The 21034-nt window shown below is 42.2% G+C and overlaps 1 protein-coding gene across 1 annotated transcript; it reads left to right on the plus strand.

The window, feature by feature from the left end:
- The first annotated feature begins 205 nt into the window (after positions 1–205).
- LOC308363839 (homer protein homolog 3) lies at positions 206–20641 on the plus strand. The gene is made up of 10 exons (XM_080836719.1): positions 206–700; positions 1372–1421; positions 6305–6461; positions 7915–8046; positions 9501–9608; positions 12431–12564; positions 14365–14521; positions 17203–17310; positions 17615–17695; positions 18399–20641. Exons 2-10 carry the CDS (start codon positions 1399–1401, stop codon positions 18582–18584), a joined length of 1086 nt encoding a protein of 361 aa, XP_080692845.1. The 5' UTR covers positions 206–700; positions 1372–1398; the 3' UTR covers positions 18585–20641.
- Positions 20642–21034: the final 393 nt, after the last annotated feature.

Below are 21034 nucleotides of genomic sequence, written 5' to 3' on the forward strand. Positions count from 1 at the left end.
TCAAAGAGGGACAACTTTTGTTGTCTCGATGAACCATTAATGCGACACTAGGGGGCATGGGTTCTGGTGACTTCGTGTTGCTTAGCGGGCGAGTGGCGGCGGCATGGGTTAGCTGAACGTGGCGAAGCCAGCAGGGGGAGGTAGTGAGGCTTTTAAAGGCAGCTTGAGTGAAGATCGGCACAACAGTGTGCCACTGTGCCTTGATTCGTCGGAGGCGTCAAATCAAACGAAAATCAAAAGTAACAACTGCTCCAGTATTTAACTCTACCAACGCATCACAGCAAGTTCATTGGACTCTTTGACAGCATTGCAGTGTCAGGAATACCTCGCCAGTCGACAAACGTGCACTGCCCCGCAAGGTTACCGAAGTGCAGTGAAAGAAAGAAAAGAAACCAAGGAGAGAGAAGTGCTCAAGATGAATCTACATCAACCATTTTTACACGGCACAGTTCTGCATCTACTTACATGAAATAATTCATGTGGTGTTAGTGGAAAGTGGGGCTTCGGCTGTATCTTTAGGGTAAATTCCCGTTTTCGTTGTTGTGTAAAGCGAAATATTGCCCTTTGCAGAGAGATTCCTAGGCGATAATTGGAAAGCATCCGTATCCGGACAAGAAGAATTTTATGTCTAATACACCAGTCACCTGAGTTAATACTTTGAACAAACATAAGATCCTGTTGATATTCACAACGAAATGTGGTAAGTTGTCTTCACGTTAACACATCACTGCTCAATTATGATGGAATAGCCTTCAATAAGTCTGCTGCCTAACATTTGACGCAATGTTCATTTGTCCATAGTCTAATAGGTTACATTTTGGCATAAAGGCTGGGCAGCAGTGAGATTTGTCTTCCTTTAATCTAACAAGCCTTTTGTATGATTTCTTCAATTTGCCGTTACAGGTAGTAGCATGTCGTATAAGAGTTAGGTTACTGTAAGTTAGTTCTCACTTTTTATGCACGCGTTCTTGTTGAGTGAAGGATACCGATTAGGCTATAATTATAATTAAGGACATTTTTTACTCTATGCTATCTTGCTGCATGCCCTGTTATTTCAGTGAAATGCATCAAAAATAATGTACGATTCGTTTATCATGTTTTCAGGTTAGGTTTTATAAGGCTTAAGACTACAGGCTACAGTTATAACTCATACTTTGAATGAGGACAACCAACAAGGCTAATTTAGGACCGTGGTGTTATTAGACCAAATTGATTCCAGGTCTAACGAGTCCTGTGTTCGTGTCTTCAACAAAAGACGAATATGCATGTGTGTGTCTGTGTGTTTATATATGTGCATTATCATAAACTGTAATTTCGGTCTTTTCTGGTGAAGTGTAACCTCCATTGACTCCCCCTTCCCTTTTGCTCCAGAAAAGGTCCCACTCCGATCCTGTAAGCATGTTTCCACTACACAGAGAAAGGTAGGCTGCGAGGACATTCTTCTTTTTTATGCTTATGGACTTTTCTCCTTTCTTCTGTTTTTTCTCGATGTATGTTCTGGGGTTAAAAACAGAAAACTGGTTTGATAATAGCCTTGGTCATTTCTGTTTCTGTTGTTGAGGTTTTCATTTTTGCCATTCATTGCGATTCTGGAAACAAGTACTCACTTAAAAGATATGCAGTGCCTTGAGGCACCACAAAAGAACAAATACAGCAATTAAGTCAATATGGCTTTGATGGTTCTGACAAGACTCCAGCATAATTGTTCTATTGCAAAATAATGGACTATTTCAAGTTTGACAAGCTCTACCAAGTTTGAGGTTTGCTTCTTGTAAACGGTTTGCTGTGGAGAGATGACCTTGAGTCTCAGTTTAAATAAATAAAATAAAAAACATTTGTGCAATGCTTTGGTCTCAAACAGAAGATTTGCCTCCAAAACTCTACCTGCCATGCCAGTATCAAGAACCAGGATGATTTGTCCCTCTTCTTCCTTCTTGTTGCACTGACAGACAAAGGCGTTTCTCAACAAGGTTTTTCTTTCCAAGTGGTCCTTTTTTTTTTTTTTTTTTTTTTTACATGTCACAATGCTGTATTACCATTTGTGGGCTAAGCCTCCATCCTGGTGCCCAGATAGTCAGTCACTCCAGGTTGGATCTGGTCCTGATTTGGGTCGGTTCAGATCCTAAATTTGATCGGTCCCATCCCAGGGTCAACTGCTCTCAGGACGCTGAATGAATGAGTTGCCCCAGATTGAGGACCTAAAATTCACCAGCCTCACTCTGAGCTGCTCAGCACCACCTCCTTGACGCTTTGTCATAGTTTAGAGATAAAGAGATAGAGAGAAAGAACCCTGGAAGTATGACTGGCCATTAGTTATTTGTCTGGTCATTAGGCCACCATAGTTTCAATTAGGGGTGTGCCAAATAATCGTCATGACGATGCATCGCGATTCTAATTTTCACGATCTACTGCATCGATTGTTGACGCCAAGTATCGATTATTAATTTAAAAAATTTTTTTTTTTTTTTTTTTAATTGCATGAATGGTTGGCGAACATCAAGCATTTCCGGCCGCGCGATACTGCGACAAGTCATTCATAAACAAAACATGCAGTGTATCCAGTAATAATAATATTTGTGTTAAGTAACCTCCAAAAGTCGTTTAAATAAATACAGCTATGTATGAACTGAGTTGCTTTGAGTTATCAATTGAACACACTATCCAGATCATACACAGCCAGTCAGCCACTGGTAATGGCTTCATTTTTTTCTAACAGTGTTCAGTGAAAATTCGCAATGCATCGCAATAATTCAAGTATCGCGATGCATCGTGATAGAATCGCATTGTGGCATGTGAATCGTGATACGAATCGAATCGTGACTTCTTTGGCAATACCCACCCCTAGTTTCAATGGGATAATGGACTGCAGAACGTCTGCTTATTTTCAATTGCCCTGCTCAGTTTACTAAAAGCAACTCTCTCTCTCTAAAGTTGGTGTAATGCAGCGCAGAGGTGAGCTGGCACATAATGTGTCTCATGTCTTAATAAGTGTTGGCAGCCCAGCGGTGGCACTCGCTGGCATAGTAAGCCATAGCACCCAATTATCCATCCAATCATCACGTGAGCATCGCTAACAATAAAAGTGTATTAATCACTGGAAGAGTGCATCTGTCACAGACAGACATTGATCCCGATACGATGGTTACATTTTTAATGACCTGCTGAGACTAATCTTTAATGTTTGTATTTGTCTGTACTACAGTGGTCGGTATTTTCTGAAGGTTATTTTGCTTGCCAGGTGGCAAATGATTTACCTGAAGGTTTATGTGATTGTGTTTGACAGTGACCGATAAATGCTTTATGACCTGCTTGCGTATGATCTTAAGGGCAGAGGAAGATGGACCTGTTAGAGTCAGTCATGTAATTAACAAACACATTCACCATACAGTGATTACCAATTACCCATGCTTTCCAAGCATATCTATGCTTTAGCCCAGCATTGCCTTTCTGCCCAGCCTGCCAGAACTGTACAGCTGTTAAGTGATTGGTATTACACGTAATTAAAAAAAATATCCCAGAGCTGAGAGAGTCGTAATGTTAACTGCCATAATTAAAGTCCTGGTGATTATTCTAGAAGTTTCAGTCAAACGTTGTGAGTGGTTCATATAACTTGGATGTAGACAACATAAACTGCTACTGAGTGGGTTATTGTGCATGGCCTCAATAGTCCATTGAGCTGTGGAGTTTTCCGAACCTGGCTGGGAGGTGTTGATATGAAGGGCATTTGTCAGGAGGTGAGGTGGAGGGTGGAGGGATCAGACCACCATGTTCACACTCATCACCTCTCATCATCTGTCCAATTAGCTAATTTGTTTGAGGCCTACTCTATAGTTATAGTATCTGTTATTGTTATTAATTGGTACCTAATATTGTTTCTTGATATTTTTTTCAGTGGGCTAATATAACTACCATTTTCATATATTTTGTATGTTTTGTAAGTCGCTTTGGACAAAAGTGTCTGCTAAATACCATAACCATAACCATAGATCCCCAGAAGAAGGCTGTCTACCTGGCTCCTGGGCCGTACTTGGCCAGTGAAATTGACTTTGAAGCAAACTGGGTCAGAGGTGTTTCAAAAATAAATTGAAGCATTTGTACAGTGTCTTAAAAGAGTGTCTAGGTGTTCCTATCAGGATTTGGGAGGAGGTGGTCTGGTCTGGTTTATCATTTGTTTGAAGTTAGAAGACTGGTCACTACAGTGGTCAGCACATCAAAGCACAACAAACAGGCCTGTGGGCATGGATGCCCCTGTCTAAGCCCCTGCCAATCAGCTAATACCAAGGGATAGAGGGCGAAAGACTGTGAGCAGATCTACGTAAACACGAAACACACACAGACACTTCAGGGGGCCCACAATATCAGCACCTCACACACAGACTCACACACTCACACACACACACAGACACTTCTGAGGGCCCACAATTTTTTGTTCCTCACACGCAGACTCACACGCTCACACTTACACACACAGACACTTCTGGGGGCCCACAATACCAGTACCTCACACACACACACACACATACACACTTTTTTTTGGCTCACAGTGCCTTTGGCTTCCTGAGCTGGGCATGGGGTTTAAAAGCCTGTGCCCAGCAGGAGTTCTCTGGGTCTCCGAGGTTGAAGCCTGCCCAGTTGGCATGCCTGTCATGTGGCCAGGGTGACTGGAGACGTCTGGCTCAGGTGGTCTTATGGCGCCGGGTGGCCTGGGCTGTGGAAGGTGATCCCAGCCACCACCATAACAACACCCCCACACCCTGGCCTGATCAGTGACTGCAGGAGCCATCCTCCGAAAGCCGATTAAGTGGCGGGGGCTCCAGAGACGAGCACGGAGGAGATTACGGAGCGATGAGAAGGAGAATTACACAGGCGCTTTAACTGCAGGCTGGCACACAGCACAGCATAGCATAGCACAGAGCAGTGCAGCACCGGGGGGCTCAGACGGAGGCCTGAGAGCCATGGTGCTTCAAGCCTGAAGGTGGAAATGGAGCAGATTGAGAAGACGGGGGGTGGGGATTTACAGGAAAGTGATGGGAGATGGGGCAGAGACATGGTTGAAAAAGTGTTATCGATTGATGAAAGGCTTTCTTTTTCAGTTTGGAATTCGAATGGGTATCAAAACTCCCAAGATGGTTGAGTTATTGCTGCCAAGCCAAAGAAATGGAGCAAAGCTGTTTTTGTTGTTCCTTTGATCTTATTTCTCCTAATATTATGAGACAGGATTCTCACAGCTTGCAGTCCTGTTTGTTCTTACTCAACACAAACAATATGTGTTTAATTGTTGGAACCTCATGTGTCAAAAATGGTGTGCCATCTTTGAAAGCTCAGAATAAATAGATTTCAGGGGCCTTGTTTTCTGCCGTGTTCTAGTTCTTGATAATCCCTCTTACTTCACCCTCTCTTCTTTGTAGTGGCTGATTCTGTTTGTGTGGTCTGACTGGGGGGGTTATCCCTTTATGTCTGCCAGTATTTCATGACGACCTCATATTCACTTTCCAGCTGCTTCAAGCACTCCCTCGTGTTGTGTCAGTCATTTCGATTTACACCAGTTTTTTCCACTTTTTCCCACCGGCGCCAGCCAGAGCACACAGTCCTGCGACCACAGTTCAAATATTTACCACCGTATCTAGGATACGAATACTCTGTGGTTACATGGGCAAAAACAGGAAGTGAATGTATGGCCAAAACTGAGTGCCCTCTTCTGGTTATTCCAGAAGGCTAAATTACTCCATTACACTATTAAACAGCACCTGGATTTTTGGGACCATCATGAACCATAAGATGTCACTTTTATGAGACATTTATTACAAAACCTCTTCTGATGTGGTGAGGCTAAGAAATGTTTTTCCTTAGCTCTATGTACAGCATACTGACTGAAAACAGTTTGGCTTTGTACTTGGCTCTTTTTTCTAAATGAAGTGTTCAGTGAGAAGTAGCCAGTTTCACGGTCTAACATCAAGTCAATGGAGGGAGATGGGGATCCAGGGGGCATAGTTTGCCTGAGGTAGCTGAGCTCCCCATGCTTAAATCATGTGAGGATTCGAGTTACCCTGTCATTACCATCCCAGGCTCAGGCAAGGCTCATGTAGCTAAAGGCCATGGGGCCCAGGCGGATATCAAGGGGACAGATTACATAACGCAGAAGACAGTCTCGTTCCACTTTTCATGTTTTGCTTTCTTGTCACCTTTTTTGTGTCCCTCTTTCTCCATTCTTCTTTATCTTGTTTTAATTTTTTTTATTTCTCTTTCAATTGCTTCCACATGTGTATCTATTTGTCTGAGTCATTGTTTGTCATCTCTTTCTCAGGGAGCAGCCAATCTTCAGCGCGAGAGCTCATGTGTTCCAGATTGATCCGGCCACCAAGCGCAACTGGATCCCTGCCAGCAAGCATGCCGTTACCGTCTCCTTTTTTTACGATGCCAATCGGAATGTGTACCGCATCATCAGTGTGGGCGGGACTAAGGTGAGTACACTGACCTTGCCTGACATCAGTGGCATCACCTGACAGATCACCCAAACTTGTGCCACCTCAAAAGCAGAAACTAATGTCTCCGGGGGTTTTGATGATTAAATCCCTCCATGAGAAAGCCAAAACTCACTGATTGGAAGTAACATAGTAACAAAGTGACATAGATCCAATGAGACCACTGTTAAAGTTGTTGTGTGGGGGGAGTTGTGACGTAAATCCAAGCAAAGCTTTGATCAATTCGTAAATGAGCAGGCTCTTTTGGGACTATGATTAAAGGGTGTGGCTAGACTATTTTTATGCTCTCCTGTAGTGCTCATTAGGGCTGTGTGGGAGAGAAAACGCTCCACTCATTAGTGCTGACCACAGCACAAGTCAGGAATGGAAAACATCCCTCTGAAGGCCTCTGTCCAGCCAAAGGTTTAAATGGTGAAACTGCATTTAATGTATGTGAGCTTTAGTGGGTTTTCAAGTGGACATTCTCAATGTTCAGTATCTGTGTCAAATGTTTCCCAGGTAACATGCTTTTATCTGCTAATATCCTTGAATCAAAACTAAGTGAATAAATTTGACCAACTGTGAAAGAAATAATCTAATGTTAGTGGATATGCTTATTGTTTTTGTGAAGTCAAAACCCTGTCAGTATTGGACACAAAGGATTAATGGAAGGGCAGGAGACAAGTGGAGAAATCGAACGAGCAAAACGAGTGATAAAGAGCATAGATTTAGCCTCTGTGTGAGTGTCCTTAAGCCTAAGCTTCATGTGGATTACCATCAGACAGGGGAGTCCATCTCAGATTCATCTACCACCTCTGGTCTGACCTAGATTCTGTAACCATGGTGACCTTGTGCTCAATAGACAACCCCCAACAAACACAGACAGCTTTCATGTGTGTGTACAATGTCTGTAGAAGGGTTCTGCTCCACAGTTGACTTAAGACACATCTGAAGTGTTATTGAAGGTGTTGTGAAAGACAACATGACCTCTCAGAAACATTCTTCTTTTTCCAGATGTGTGAACTGTATTTGTGGCAATGGGGTTGTCTGGTTAGTCATGTGACTGCTCCATTGGCTAGGGTAATCATTTGTTGCATGAGGGGGAAACAATCATCGTCTCCCTAAGCTGCTGTTGCCCTAGTGTGATTTTAAAATAAATAACATTTAGTTATGTATGTCTGAGGTGAAAGGGGACAATGACTGCTCTGATCCCAGATCTCCACTGATGTGTTGTTTTTGTGGATTTCATAGTACACTCTCTCATAGGAAAATGAATTATTGAAGCAAAGGTGACAAGTTAGTAGATGTTTTTAGATTTTCAATGATAAACCATGAGCTCCAACAGCTGGTTTGCAGAAACATCTACGATCTATATTTTTCCATATTCTTTCTTCTTCTTTGAAACATGTACCTAGTGTCGGGTCTCATTGTATCTTTCTCGCTTGTTCCACAGGCGATTATCAACAGCACAATCTCACCCAACATGAGCTTCACTAAAACCTCCCAGAAGTTCGGCCAATGGGCTGACAGCCGAGCCAACACCGTCTACGGCCTAGGCTTTGCCACCGAGCAGCAGCTTCATCAGGTAAGCTCACCCTGTTAGGAACTATAACTCTCACCCTCTTAGAGACCATAGTTCTCACCCTCTTAGAGACCATAGCTCTCACCCTCTTAGAGACCATAGTTCTCACCCTCTTAGAGACCATAGTTCTCACCCTCTTAGAGACCATAGTTCTCACCCTCTTAGAGACCATAGTTCTCCTCTACATTTAACCGTTTCTTGTTTCTTGACAAACCTCACAGAGGTCATGAATTGATGTTATCGTCTGGATGTTATTTAGTAGTGAGACAAAGCTCAGTCCAGTTTCAGTCATATTTCCTTATTAAATTATTAGGGGTGCCCTTGCCATTAGAAATAAATCAAGCAATATTGTCCTCTAAACTTCAGAATAAATTCCTGAAAAACTTGTTAGTCATCAGCTGATATCTTATTAAATGTATCTTAGTCAGAATGAGATATTCATATTTCACAGGGGGAAAAAAATATTTCCTTTTTAAATTACCAGGATATGACATGGTAAATCCAAGACTATAACTCTGATACAACCATGTAAAAGAGCAAACACGGAACATCAGAAACGAGCAGAGAACCCTTAGCTAAGAACCTTTTAGCATTCATTTGGCGACCCATCTGCTCCCCAGCTAGCTTACTGCCTGGACATTTAGGTATCTTACAACATGATGGATTGACCAGTAGAAAGATTAGTGGGATGAAGGCCCAGATCAACTCTACATTGTGTTCCGCGAGCGGCGGAAGGGTGAGGGGAGGGCACAGCTGGACTGGCTGAAGACTCCTTGGTTGGCCCCTTAAAGCTGCTGTCAGCAATGTTAGCAGCCCTATCTAACCTCCGCCAGGGCAATGACTGTAAAAAGCATGGAAAGCATAGCATCATGCCCTTCTGTTGAAATAAAGCCAGATTTTGTGCTTTTTGGAGCCAGAGCATACAGTAAATAATAAACAGAATATCGGCCCGGTCTACCCAGGACCGACCCGTATTTGGTTAAATGCTGTAGTTCCTTTTAGTTCCTTCAGTTTTAAATTAATGTACAATGTCCATGCTTTTTATAGTCCTTGCGCCAGCTAGCCACTAAAGGGGGGTCTACCCCTTTCCTTCAGTGGGCTGTGCGCATTCTAAATGAATGGCAGGTGAAAAAGTGTTTCCTGGAAGTTTCCAGATTGGTTAATTAATTTTACAATAAGCTAAAAGCTTTAGTTTATGATTACTAAACAACACAACGTTGGAGCTATTCAATATTACACTAGATAGACACTGGCAATTCTATACTATTAAGGAATGCGTTTGGGCGGAGTGCTCTGTATAATAGCCCTCAGCATCTTCCTTAGGAGTCAGTGCCTAGAAATACCTGTTATAGTTTATCTCACACTCATTTTGGTTCTCATAAGTGACCCATCAGTCAATGATGGGTTTTAACTCAAATCACACATTTATAGATCAGTCCACGGCTTTTTGCTGTCAGTTTTCAGAGCGCTTCAATGAGGTGAAGGACGGTGCCCGCTTGGCAAGAGAAAAGTCCCAGGAAAAGATGGAAATGAATAACCCTGGCCTGAGCATTGCTGCCCCTCAGGTAAGAATACCTGTGATGATGATGACCTATGACTGCTGTTAAAGTAGATAGGTATGGGATTCTTGTAGGAACATAGACAATTCTAGACAGGCAGCAGACAAGGCAGTATTCATGGCCTGTCAAACAATTCTTTATTTTTTTCCATCACCCCCTCAGTGTTTTCTGTTTACAAAACTCTCATTTTCTGCGCCAGACCAGTTCAATGTCAGCAGCATCGTTAAAAACAGATAGGTTTCTACACTTTTGAGGTATTTTTACATTTCAGGGATCACAAGAATTACTTTCTATGTGCAAACAAAGTGAGTGGTAAATCTGTTATCCCCGCAGTCCTCCCCTGGGGGTGCTGACGGGGCCACAGAGGAAAGGAGAGGGAGTGTAAGACGCAGGAAGTGAGAAAGATGAGCTGGGTCATTCGTCTCTCAGGGAAGCAAGCAGAGAACTAGGGCGCGGGTAAAATTATCTTGCACTGCGACCAAGAGTATGGCACTCTGCTTGGCACCTCCCTATGCTGGTGGAGGTTTGCAGATGATGTTTCCTTTTTTTATCAGGTCATCTTAGTGAGCACAGTATCCCATCAAATCTATGAAGGAGAAGGTGAAGAAGGGCTTTTTTCACCTCAGAGTTTCTCTTATATTTTATCGGTCCCCCTCTCCCCCTTTCTCATGCCATTCAACTCTGTTTGTTTAAGATGTCTGTCAGGAAGGAGAAAACAAAGACACTTGCTTTTAAGTGTACTCACATGACAGTATGGACACTCCTCATGTCTAACAAAAGAAACATATTTAGATTCCATGCAGTTAGTACAATTTTGTACGACATGGAAAATGTAGGGAACATAGTTGAGGTGCTTTTGATGGCAGTAAGGCTGACTTCTATGAATGTTTTTGTTGCCTTTATCCCCTTGCCACAATATGGAATTATGGGATTGCTCCAGTTCTCACAGGTAAGCCTTAGAGGTCATCTCAGTAATAATGATGGTAGGCTAAAGCCTTTTATAAAGCCTTTATAACAAGTTTGTGCTCAGCATGTATCACTATCAGATAAGCATGTTACAGAGCATGGATAGATACGTTTTCTTTCATGTAAAAACTCTGTTATTCTAGAATTCCTTGTCATTGTCAACAGTTGAAGCAAATGTCACAACAAGGCAAGGTTTTACTGTCAGCATATAGGATACTAGAGTCCAGAGCCGAATCTAAAAGGACGGGATGTGTTTTGGTGTCAGCCTTTCACACTGATGACTTCCTGAGTCCCGGAATATATATCAAAGAAAGCACTGTGGTCTATTATAGTGTAGTGTGATGGGATCTGAGAGAGAAGAAAAATGTGAGAACTGTTGCATTATCGCAGCGAGCAGACGCCTCCCAGGGTGAGGATTCTTCTCCTGCAACATTGGCGATAGTGGAGGGAAGCAGAGGGGATGGGGAAAGCAGGTCACTCCCCTCAGAGGACGGCCTGGTGGCAAGAGTGTGCCACATGACACAGAGAAAAGATGGGGGGGGGGGGAACGAATGTGATCTGGTGTGTTTCCCTTTTCCAGCATCATGAAATGTGACATGATGCAAGAGGGTATTGCCTTCGGTTGTCTGGTGATATTGTTCACACCAAACCAAACTTCAAACTTGAAACTTATTAATGCAGGTAGTGATTTTGTATACATGAGTAATGGTTTTAACCCCCGTTAGTAGTCATTTTATTATTAGAATATTTTTTTTAACTGTTGGTCATTTTTTAAGGACCCGGTGAAAAAACCAGGATATTATGAAAGCACACAATGTTTTGAAAGAGCAGGCCCCCCTGGACAGTTTTTAGTTTTTGAAGGGCAGCTCCCAGGAAATAACTGAGAGTGCTTAAAAACAAGTGAGTTCAGGCAACTAGCACATTTCTCACACTTCCTGCCCAATCCCACTTGCTGAGCTCTGCTTTATTTTCTTAGTCGGTAGGTGGGATCTAGTCTAGTAGATCTAACAATATGTTTATAATATGCTTCTGTAGCTTACATTTACATTTAGTCATTTAGCAGACGCTTTTGTCCAAAGCGACGTACAAGGGAGAGAACAGTCAAGCTTAGAGCAATAAAACCTGGTGTAACAATAAATATATTTTTTTTTTTAAGAAATAGAAAACGACATTAAAAGAAAAAGATGTGCGGGACTGTCACTGCTCAAGTGCAAGTTAAGCCAAGATGCCAGTTAGGAAAGGTCTTCAAGAGCTTTTTGAAGGTAGGGTAATGCGAGCAGCTACCGGCAGCCAGTGGAGCTCAATGAGTAGCGGGGTGACATGTGCCCTCTTTGGTTGGTTGAGCACCAGACGCTCCGGTGCATTCTGGATCATCTGTAGTGGTTTCACCATGCAAGCCGGCAGGCCCGTTAGGAGGGCATTGCAGTAGTCAAGGCGGGAACTCACCGAGGTTTGCACCAGCAGCTGGGTGACATACTGGGTTAGGTACAGCCTGATTTTGCAGATGTTGTATAGCGCAAAGCGGCACGACCTAGAGACAGAGGCGATGTGCGCTGTGAAGGTCAGTTGGTCATCAATAATGACCCCGAGGTTTCTTGCTGCTTTGGATGGAACTGTAGCTACAGTATCAGAGTCTAAAGTAGGCAAAGACCTGACATGTCATGATCATATGTAAATGCAGTTACATACATCATACCTAAACTCTGGTTGTAGGACAAATGCAAACAAGAGTAACAGTGTATGAGCTGGTGCTTATAACAAATTAGTTCTAGCGTCAGTGTGTATTGTGTGGTTCTCCAAGTTCATATGAACAGGTTAATGTTAATGTTCTTTGATAAGTTGTCTCGTGGCTGGTCTCGCAGGACTTGTGTGACGAGCTGCAGTCTCCTCCAGTGATGTGTGCCAACGGCCCTGAAGACAAACTGTTCCGCAGCCAGAGCGCTGACATCACACTCAACGCTGAGAAGGAGCGCATCAAGAAGATGCTGTCTGAAGGGTAACCAGCTCTCTACGACGACCTTGCATTGCTATCTTACTCTGTTTCACACAGCTTTTATAACTCATAACACACCTATTCCCTAAAACCTAATGAGATTGCAATGAAGGAAGCGTATTAATAAATATTTTCTTGACTTAATAGAATAATTTGATGAAAATCATAGAAGTTATAAGCAAGTCATATGAATCATGCTATACATTTGAATTACTTAGTTCCATAACAGGATAGTCCTTGATCGAATTGTGTGACTATTGCTACGGTCCATGTCAACGGTAAATTAACAGCCCACAGCATTGATGCCTTATAAGCAGTCGACCCAGGTTCAATGTAAGTTACTTCGGACAAAAATGTGTGCTAAAAAGCAAGCACCTTTACCTTTAATCAATTTAGGTTGTCACCAAGTTAATGACTACACATACAGCCTACTCTGACAAAGTTGCATCATGGAGGCACCTTGACAGAGGGCCATTGGGCCCCGTGAGGCATGCTCCAGAGGGTGTGCTAGCGACCGTATGTGCCTACGCTGAGCAGTGCCCTTTTGTCCACAATATTCACCACAGTGGGGGAGGCAACCATTGTTTAGAAACTTTCCACTCCCAAACACAAACCCTAATGCTACGGAATGGGAATAAACCATATGGAAAGAAATCTATGGAAAATGTGTCTGTGACAACAGTAGATATACAGGGAGAAAACATTCCTGACTGATAATACTCAAACTATTGGAACAGAATCTAATACACTATCTTACTACAGTACCAGTTCCATAGCCTTTTACAAATGTCAGGTTTAGAATGTTCTAGACTACAGTTCACCCTCAAAATTCACCCTACAAAATCTGCTTCTGTTGTCATGGTTACACACCACAAACCATGCCATTATTCGTCGCACATTCAGCCTTTTCAGTCCAGGAAGTGCCCATAGACAGGGAAATGAGGGGTCATTAGCAGGTCTGAGTCATACACATCAATGCTGTATGTGACCCTCATAAGAGGTGGTCACAGCCAGCAGCCCTGACCAGCAGACGTTCCTTTGTCTGCGATAAAAGGCTATCATCACAGGGATGCAGATTTTTTTTAGTTTTTCTTTTTGTAATTTTTTTTCTTTTCTTTTCCATCACCATAGTTGTCATGGTGAGCCACTTGACTGTTCCTTCCTCTGAGATTTGTGTAATGGCAGTTCATGCAAGAAGGTCTCTTGTACGTCTTGCACAGGCTCTTAGTGTAGTCACTCAGCCACACAAAATTGTTATGTTTTTAGATCAGGAGAATTTCTTATAGCAGAATATATAGAACACAGTTCGTAAAGCGAGAAACACACTGAACTGGCGAACATGTAAGAAGACACACAAAAGAATAATAACACATACATTTCAAATATGGGGAAATATCTGGGCATATAGGGTGAATATAGTGGGATCAAATGAAAATGAGGACTTTGTATGGATGCCAAAAGTAAAAACTCAGAAAGGTCAAATACATGATTGATGTGGAAATATAATATCTCCTCCTTGTCATGTGAGCTTATTCTATGAAACTAAAGCTTGGTTTCTGTTACCTGTCTGAACAGAATATATTCACTTTGAAGTGATACTGAAAATGCTAATAACTAATGTTATTAGAAAGTAATAGTCAATTTAAGTGAGCTACCTAGTGTGTTTTAAATCAGACAAAGGGCAAAATTCACTGAATGTCAAAAGATACATTTAGTTGATCAAAGTGCGCTTAAGTTTGAATCAGCAGATTTTAATTTGGATCAGTGTTGAATGATCAGTGTTGGTTTTATGGATTTACTCAGGTCAATCTGTGAGATGAACCTGGAGACCGAGCTGTTCACCCTGCAGGACAGCAATGCTAAGCTGGTGGCAGCGTTGCATGAAGCTAATGCTAATGTGGAACAATGGAAGAAGCAGCTCGTCGCCTACCAGGACGAGACAGAGAGACTGCGAGACCAGGTGAGAGGATGTACTCAGAGCCATTTTAGCTTGATTATCAGAAGAGTGCCCGGATAGATCGGATGTTGCAGTGGATCGGTGCGTCTCCATCCAAACAGACAACGGCTTCATTCCCTCATTTATCAGCCTGATTGAGGGGAGGCCTTTATCTGATAGGCTGGTCTCTCCCGCATCCTTAAGGGTGAACTGATAATGCACTGGCTGGCTCCCTCTGGAGTGAATTGCCTCTTCCCCCCCACCCCACCCCACCCCACCCCACCCCACCCACCAGCCTCTCTAAAGAACTGGGGCAGGAAGGGAGTACCTCATCCCCATTTAAAATGGTGGGAAATTCAGCTAAGTCAAAGTGTGACTGACACATCAGCAGTGAGTTATGATGGATTGTAGAGAGTCCTCCTACACTGACACAAACCTTTCAGCCTCAGTGTTTGTAAAGACATGCACCAATACACTGCTTTGCATTACTTGAATTATGAAACATTTTAAACACACATTACACATTTCAGAATAGTTAAGCCCACCTCCAAGCTGTACTGTTCACCAGTAGACACCAAACAGTAACAACCTTTTAAAAACGCTGTTGCTTTGAAACCGCTGTCTAATGTGATAAATGAACCCTGCTGTTGTAAAAAAAGAATTAAGAATAATTCACGCCTTTGAAGGCCGGGCCTGCTGTTCTGCCAAAATGAGATAGAGTGTGATGAGGAGAAGGATGACTAACCTTAGATCCTTTCAATTCTCTGAAACCTCTGAAGGTTATCTTAAGGTCCCAAATGGATAATTAAGTGTTCCTGACGGCCATGCCAAACTGTTTGGCTCTGGGGAACTGCTTTTTTTCCCCAGTGGAGCAGGTGGCATCTGCCGCCCAAATTACTAATTTTTTTCTTTCCAATTAGGCCATGAGTCAGATGCGCTCCTATTAATCGGCACGCTGGCGGTGTCAGGGCTCAGGGTGGGCAACATACACACACCTCGTAATTATCATCCCCATCTCTCACAAGGGTCAGAAGTGGGATCCCCCTCTAAGCTTCCCTCTTCCTCCGCTTGGAGCTCTTGCAGTTCGATCTCACTCCACGACTGCTGAGCTCTTTTCACAAACTATTTCGTCGCCATTATGAAATGAATTACAAGCGTGTAATTAGGCTGGCTGAATGGAATGAAGGGGGGGGGGGGGGGGGCTACAGTGATGTTCTGATGGAGGTTTAGTAGGTATTGAAGAGGTCAGATTTCCCAGGTGCAGAAGGGAGTTATTTTGTGGCAGGGGTGGGGGGGGGGGGGGGGGGGGGGTAATGGCCAAGCGCTGCTTTGTTATGTAGTACTGATCTTTACAGTCACTTCATATGGGTTTACCAAAACATCTGATTCCAAGTGAAGGCTGGCTGAAATTCTATTTTTGTGGGGCCCACTGGATGCACTGGTTTTCAAACGTTTCTGAGACTCTGAGACATACCGGTCCCCTCAACTATACACCATTCTCTGTTGAAAAATTTTCTTGGGGTAACTTCAGTGTCTCTGAAAGAACCTGGTCGTGGAAGGACACCCCTGTTCACACTCAACAGTTTTCTTCCTCTCTCTCAGTGGAATGAATAAGGCGACCAGGTGGTTGAAAATGGTTCACGTCTCAGGGGAACCGAAAAAGAGAGAGAGAGAGAGTATGCAAGCATGAGAGAAAGAGAAAAAGAGAGAGTGAGAGGTGGTGTTGAGGAGGGGGGATGGGCAGGGCGGTTTGTAGGACAGCAATATCCTACTTTCAATGCCCTAGTTAGGAGAAATGAAGAATCACCAGAGGGACCTGGCAGCTCCTCATTCTGGGGGTATTTTTTTGTATGCTACACAGTTAAAAATAATTCATCCCTCTCACTCTCCAGGCTCTCTGTCAGGCAGACCTGAAAAAGGTGATCTTGTCCATTTGTTAACACTGTGGGTACTCACAATGAACCAGTCAGGTGTTAGTCCCCCTTCACTTGATAACGAAGATCCATGTTGGTTTACTGCATATGCTGGAGCAGGACTGTTGTTCGCTGGACAGAAAGAGCACGTCTGAAAATATACCACTTGTTTACAAACTGACATGACGCTACATAAAACATGCAATAGATTAAATGCTGACAATTGACAGTTGTAATATCTGAAATGTGTAGGCTAGTGACGAAGAATAACACTTCATCTAGTCAGTGGCATAAGTTGTGGTGTCATATTTGCTGAGACCATCGTAAGCATTATTTGAAAACCTAAACGTTTTTTTTAAATATATGTTGGATCAAAGTCTTGCTTTCATGTGTGCTGCTGTTACGTGCCCATAATTTATACCTATCTTTCCTATACTAGAAGTGCATGGAAAGCACTATCTAACGGTGGTATCAATGAGCATACATGCTGCCCAAAGGGACATGGCCCAGTTCTCTAATCGGCAAGTTTCAGTTTGCATCAGAGCTGGTATGGTGGCCCTCCACAACGTACACTATAAGAGTGAGGCACTGCCAGCCTTTTTGTTTACCACGTCTATTGATTTGTTTTTTTTGGGGGGGCCTTCCCACTATTTTGTCTGCTGCGTGTATTGATTTGAATATCTTTAAGGGCCCTGTCTGCCATTCTGTTTAGCATGTGTATTGCTTTGTTTACTTGTAGGGACCCTTTTCCACCATTTTGTTTACTGCATAGATTGATTTGTTTATGGTTAGGTGGCAGACCTGGAAGCCCATGGGGGTCACGGGCCTAGTGATATGCTGAAGGATGAGTTGACTCAGTCGCTGGAAGAGTTGGAGGCTTTGCTGAAAGCCAAAGATGAGGTAGGGAACCAGAGAACATGAAGGCACCGGCCTTTTACTTACCCACATCATGTATTGCAGATGGACACTGAAGTATGCATTTACCTTTTCCTACATGTAAATACATGTGAAAGATGACTAACATTTCAGCTCAAATCATGCTCGAGACATTCCAAGTGACAAGCTGTCATAAGACACTGAACCCAAAGAGTTGTGGAGGAACTTTCAAGTTTGGGCCTTGCATCGAGTTTGATACCTTGTGAGGGCATACTCATCAAAGTAATGTTGATCGCAATTAAAACCATTTCTCCATTTGTTCATTCAGGAAATCTGTATACTGCAGGCCAAGAAATCAGATTTCCATGAAATGGAACAGGAGAGAGAAGAGGCCATACACAGAATACAGGTAACTTCTGGGCTCTTAGCCACCCAGTCATCTCCTTGCTTGTTGTAGGTTGTGAAATAACATATGAAGAAAGCAGAGACAGTTAGTACTGTAATCAGTTGTATACAGGTGAATATATTATTATAGAACCAAATATCTGATTGTTTTTGACTGACTTATGGTGCATCAACAGTGAGATGTTCTAGTTATATTGTAACTGACAGGGAATCCCTGGAAATACCTGTGTGTTTCTTTCGCACTGCTTGAAAGCCAAAAAAAATTTTAATATGGAGATATACTGGATCATTTTGTGACATGGTCATAAAATTTCACTGTTAATGACAGGAGTTGCCTCCACATGAGATGCCACACAGCAAACTGGTCTTAAGTCACACACAGGAATCAAAAGGATTTCTTTGCTATCCAAATATTTTTTGTCTAGTGAGCATGCACTAAATGGAGTAACAAGAAAACAAAAAATAGGAAAGTTAAGAGTTTAAAATCCTGCCCTGAGTAGGCAACACATGACCACTGAAGAGATTGTATCTCTGTCCAGTTTGACATGACTTGAAAATGATTTAATCACATATTAAACCTACGTGCACACATTGCAAGTACAGAGACGCCTCACAGTAAGCCATTCACCCAATCGCTCTCTCTCTCTGTCACTCCATGTCTGTCTGTATCTCTCCCGCTGTCTGTCTCTCTCTCTCGCTCTCCAAAGGAACTTGAAATGCGCAACGTGGAGCTGGAACGCAGAGTGCAGGGTGCCGAACAGTCCTTGGCCAACTCTTTGCAGGAGAGGGACCGCATCGAGAGCGAGGTGCACAGGGTGGTTGAAATCCTGGATGTCAAGATATTTGATCTGAATGATCTGAGACAGAGCCTGGTCAAACTTATTGACAAGTAGAGCCAGGAACAAGAGCTTGTTTGGTGCAGCTTTGGACTAACTTGACAAAACAGGGTAAATGATGAGCAGTTACATAAGCAAGGAACAGAAAGAGAGTACAGTATATTATGGAGGCAAAGTACCTGAGCCGCACTATGGACAAAAGGGCTCCTGTAAGAAAACAGCCTGTTGCTGTGATTGTGCTTTGTGCTTTTCAACACATGATGGGCCTGATATATTACTAGATTACTAAACAGTATTTCTAAGCTTTACATGCACTGGTTCAATTTAGCTAAGAAAAAAAACCCTAGCAATAAATTACTCTTAATCATTAAAAAAAAAAAAAAACAATAAAGAAAATGCGGTAATGGTAGGGTAACTGTGGGCACTTTTGGCTCTCACTAGCCAACTGCATTGCTGGAGCTACTACACAACAGCTGTTTGGTACCTGTCTACTCTGTCCTTATTATTTGTGTTTTCAAGAGGAATTTTCTATTTTTGATACATTGTGGTGATGTGTGAATGGTAAAAGCACACTGATTTAAGACAATATCTCTAATAAGATATGAACTGATAGCGTGATCATTTTGGGTCACATCAAACTGAGCTACGTTGATAAATGTACATACTATACCAGAGCACTATGGATGGCAAAATAGTACATATATATATATACCGGTATGTTCAAGCATGCCTGGTACATTAAAGGAGTTAACTTGGCAGCAGCATTTGTAGATGAATGAAAAGAGAATACAAACTGCATGAAATTCTGTGAAGGCAAAGAATCACAAACTATACTGTACAATAACCAATTCAAGATGTGGTCAAATCAAACTATTTCCATTTAGTAAGATGCTGTTGCAAACAGCTAATGCTGAAGCACAGTTAGGAACAAATAAATCACTGTAGCGTTTCATCACAGCAGTCTCAGAAACTAAGATGAACATGCCAAAGACCTGCTGTCCAGAGTGAAAATTTTAAAACACTAATTAGAGGCATGGTAGTGAAAATGTAGGACATTTTAACTGAATATGTGCATTCTGACTGCTTCAAAAATATATGCACCCCTAGGAATTAGCCAATAAGAGTATTTCATCGTAGGATATATCACAGATTTAGACAGCATATTCCAGTCCATATACGATAAGTTTGTGGCCTCTCTTATGAGGGAGTATTAGTAAGATCACTAAGGTATCTAAGCTTGTCTGTTTTGTTCTGTGATCTTGAAGCTTGATATTGTCACGTTGTGTGGTGGCTATCATCCATTTGCAGGCTTTCTCACTGGTGTAAACTAAAAAAATGCGTTTTAGAAAAGAGCACAGCCCTCTGACTAAGACGGGCTACGAAGCAGAATAAAGACAACATTGAGTGCTTACTTAGAGAAATACCTGATCATCCAATTGGCGGCACAGAAAAAGACAAGATCTGCGGAGAGGTGAAGCATTTTGAGATTACACAAGTAGCCCAAATGGTCTTTTGTGAGGAACAGATACAGGGCATGAAATATTGTTGTCTTGTCTTGAGTCCAAACACTGTAAATGGAAAGAGTCGGTGCGGCATTTTATGTCTCAGGCATATGTCCTTGTACATTTTTGTCTTACCTTAAAGAACGTGTGTTGTTTGTAAAAGTTGTCTTGGGCCTTATATGAAAGATTTAAGTACATACTTGAGGTGTAGAGGTGTTTTGTTTACTTCACTTAGTAAATGTTTCATACATTTGCAAATAATACCTTGGTCAGTTTTAATAGACCAATATTTCAAAAGTTGCTGAATCATACAAACGGTTCGTATTTTAAACGACTTAACCAAGGTGTTTGTAATATTTCTGCATAATTTACCTTTAAAAGCTGGCTAGTTTGACAAATGAAGTTCATGCTGAATATATTTCCGTTTCATATGGGGAAAGTTGTAGATTTTATTACATTTTAAATGCAGTGCTAAGACATGCAGAATATGCAATTGAATTGCTAATTTGGCTGTGTCTGACCTTGAGAAGCCTTTCATGTTTCTGTAGGAACAGAAATTATTCTGACATTACTACAGTTTGTGCATCAACAATTTATTGGAATAAAGTGACACATCTGAATGCATTTGAAAAGAACCTGTGTTTTCTTTTTAGGACATTGAATGCCATGAATGGTTACACATTTTCTAGATACTGATTTTTACTATATCGTTGCGGAACTTCTCACCCCAATCAATAGCATTTACCTGTTTGTTGTAATAACATCCATTTTCTGCCATACCATTATCACACATAGCCTCCCTGAAGACGGAAGACAGCTGGCAGGGATCCAGTTGGTTGTAATGGGTACCATTTAGGCAGTCAACTGAGAAGGTGCCAACTGTTGCAATATTTGTCAGAACTGGAAGGGTTTACATTAACATTTGTTCCATCTCCTGGCCCCACATTAACATACAATAGTTTGTTTATGTTCTCTAGATGCTGTAATGTATAAATGCTAAAATGA

Source organism: Sprattus sprattus (genome assembly GCF_963457725.1).
Source record: "Sprattus sprattus genome assembly, chromosome: 4".
Classification (NCBI taxonomy): domain Eukaryota; kingdom Metazoa; phylum Chordata; class Actinopteri; order Clupeiformes; family Clupeidae; genus Sprattus; species Sprattus sprattus.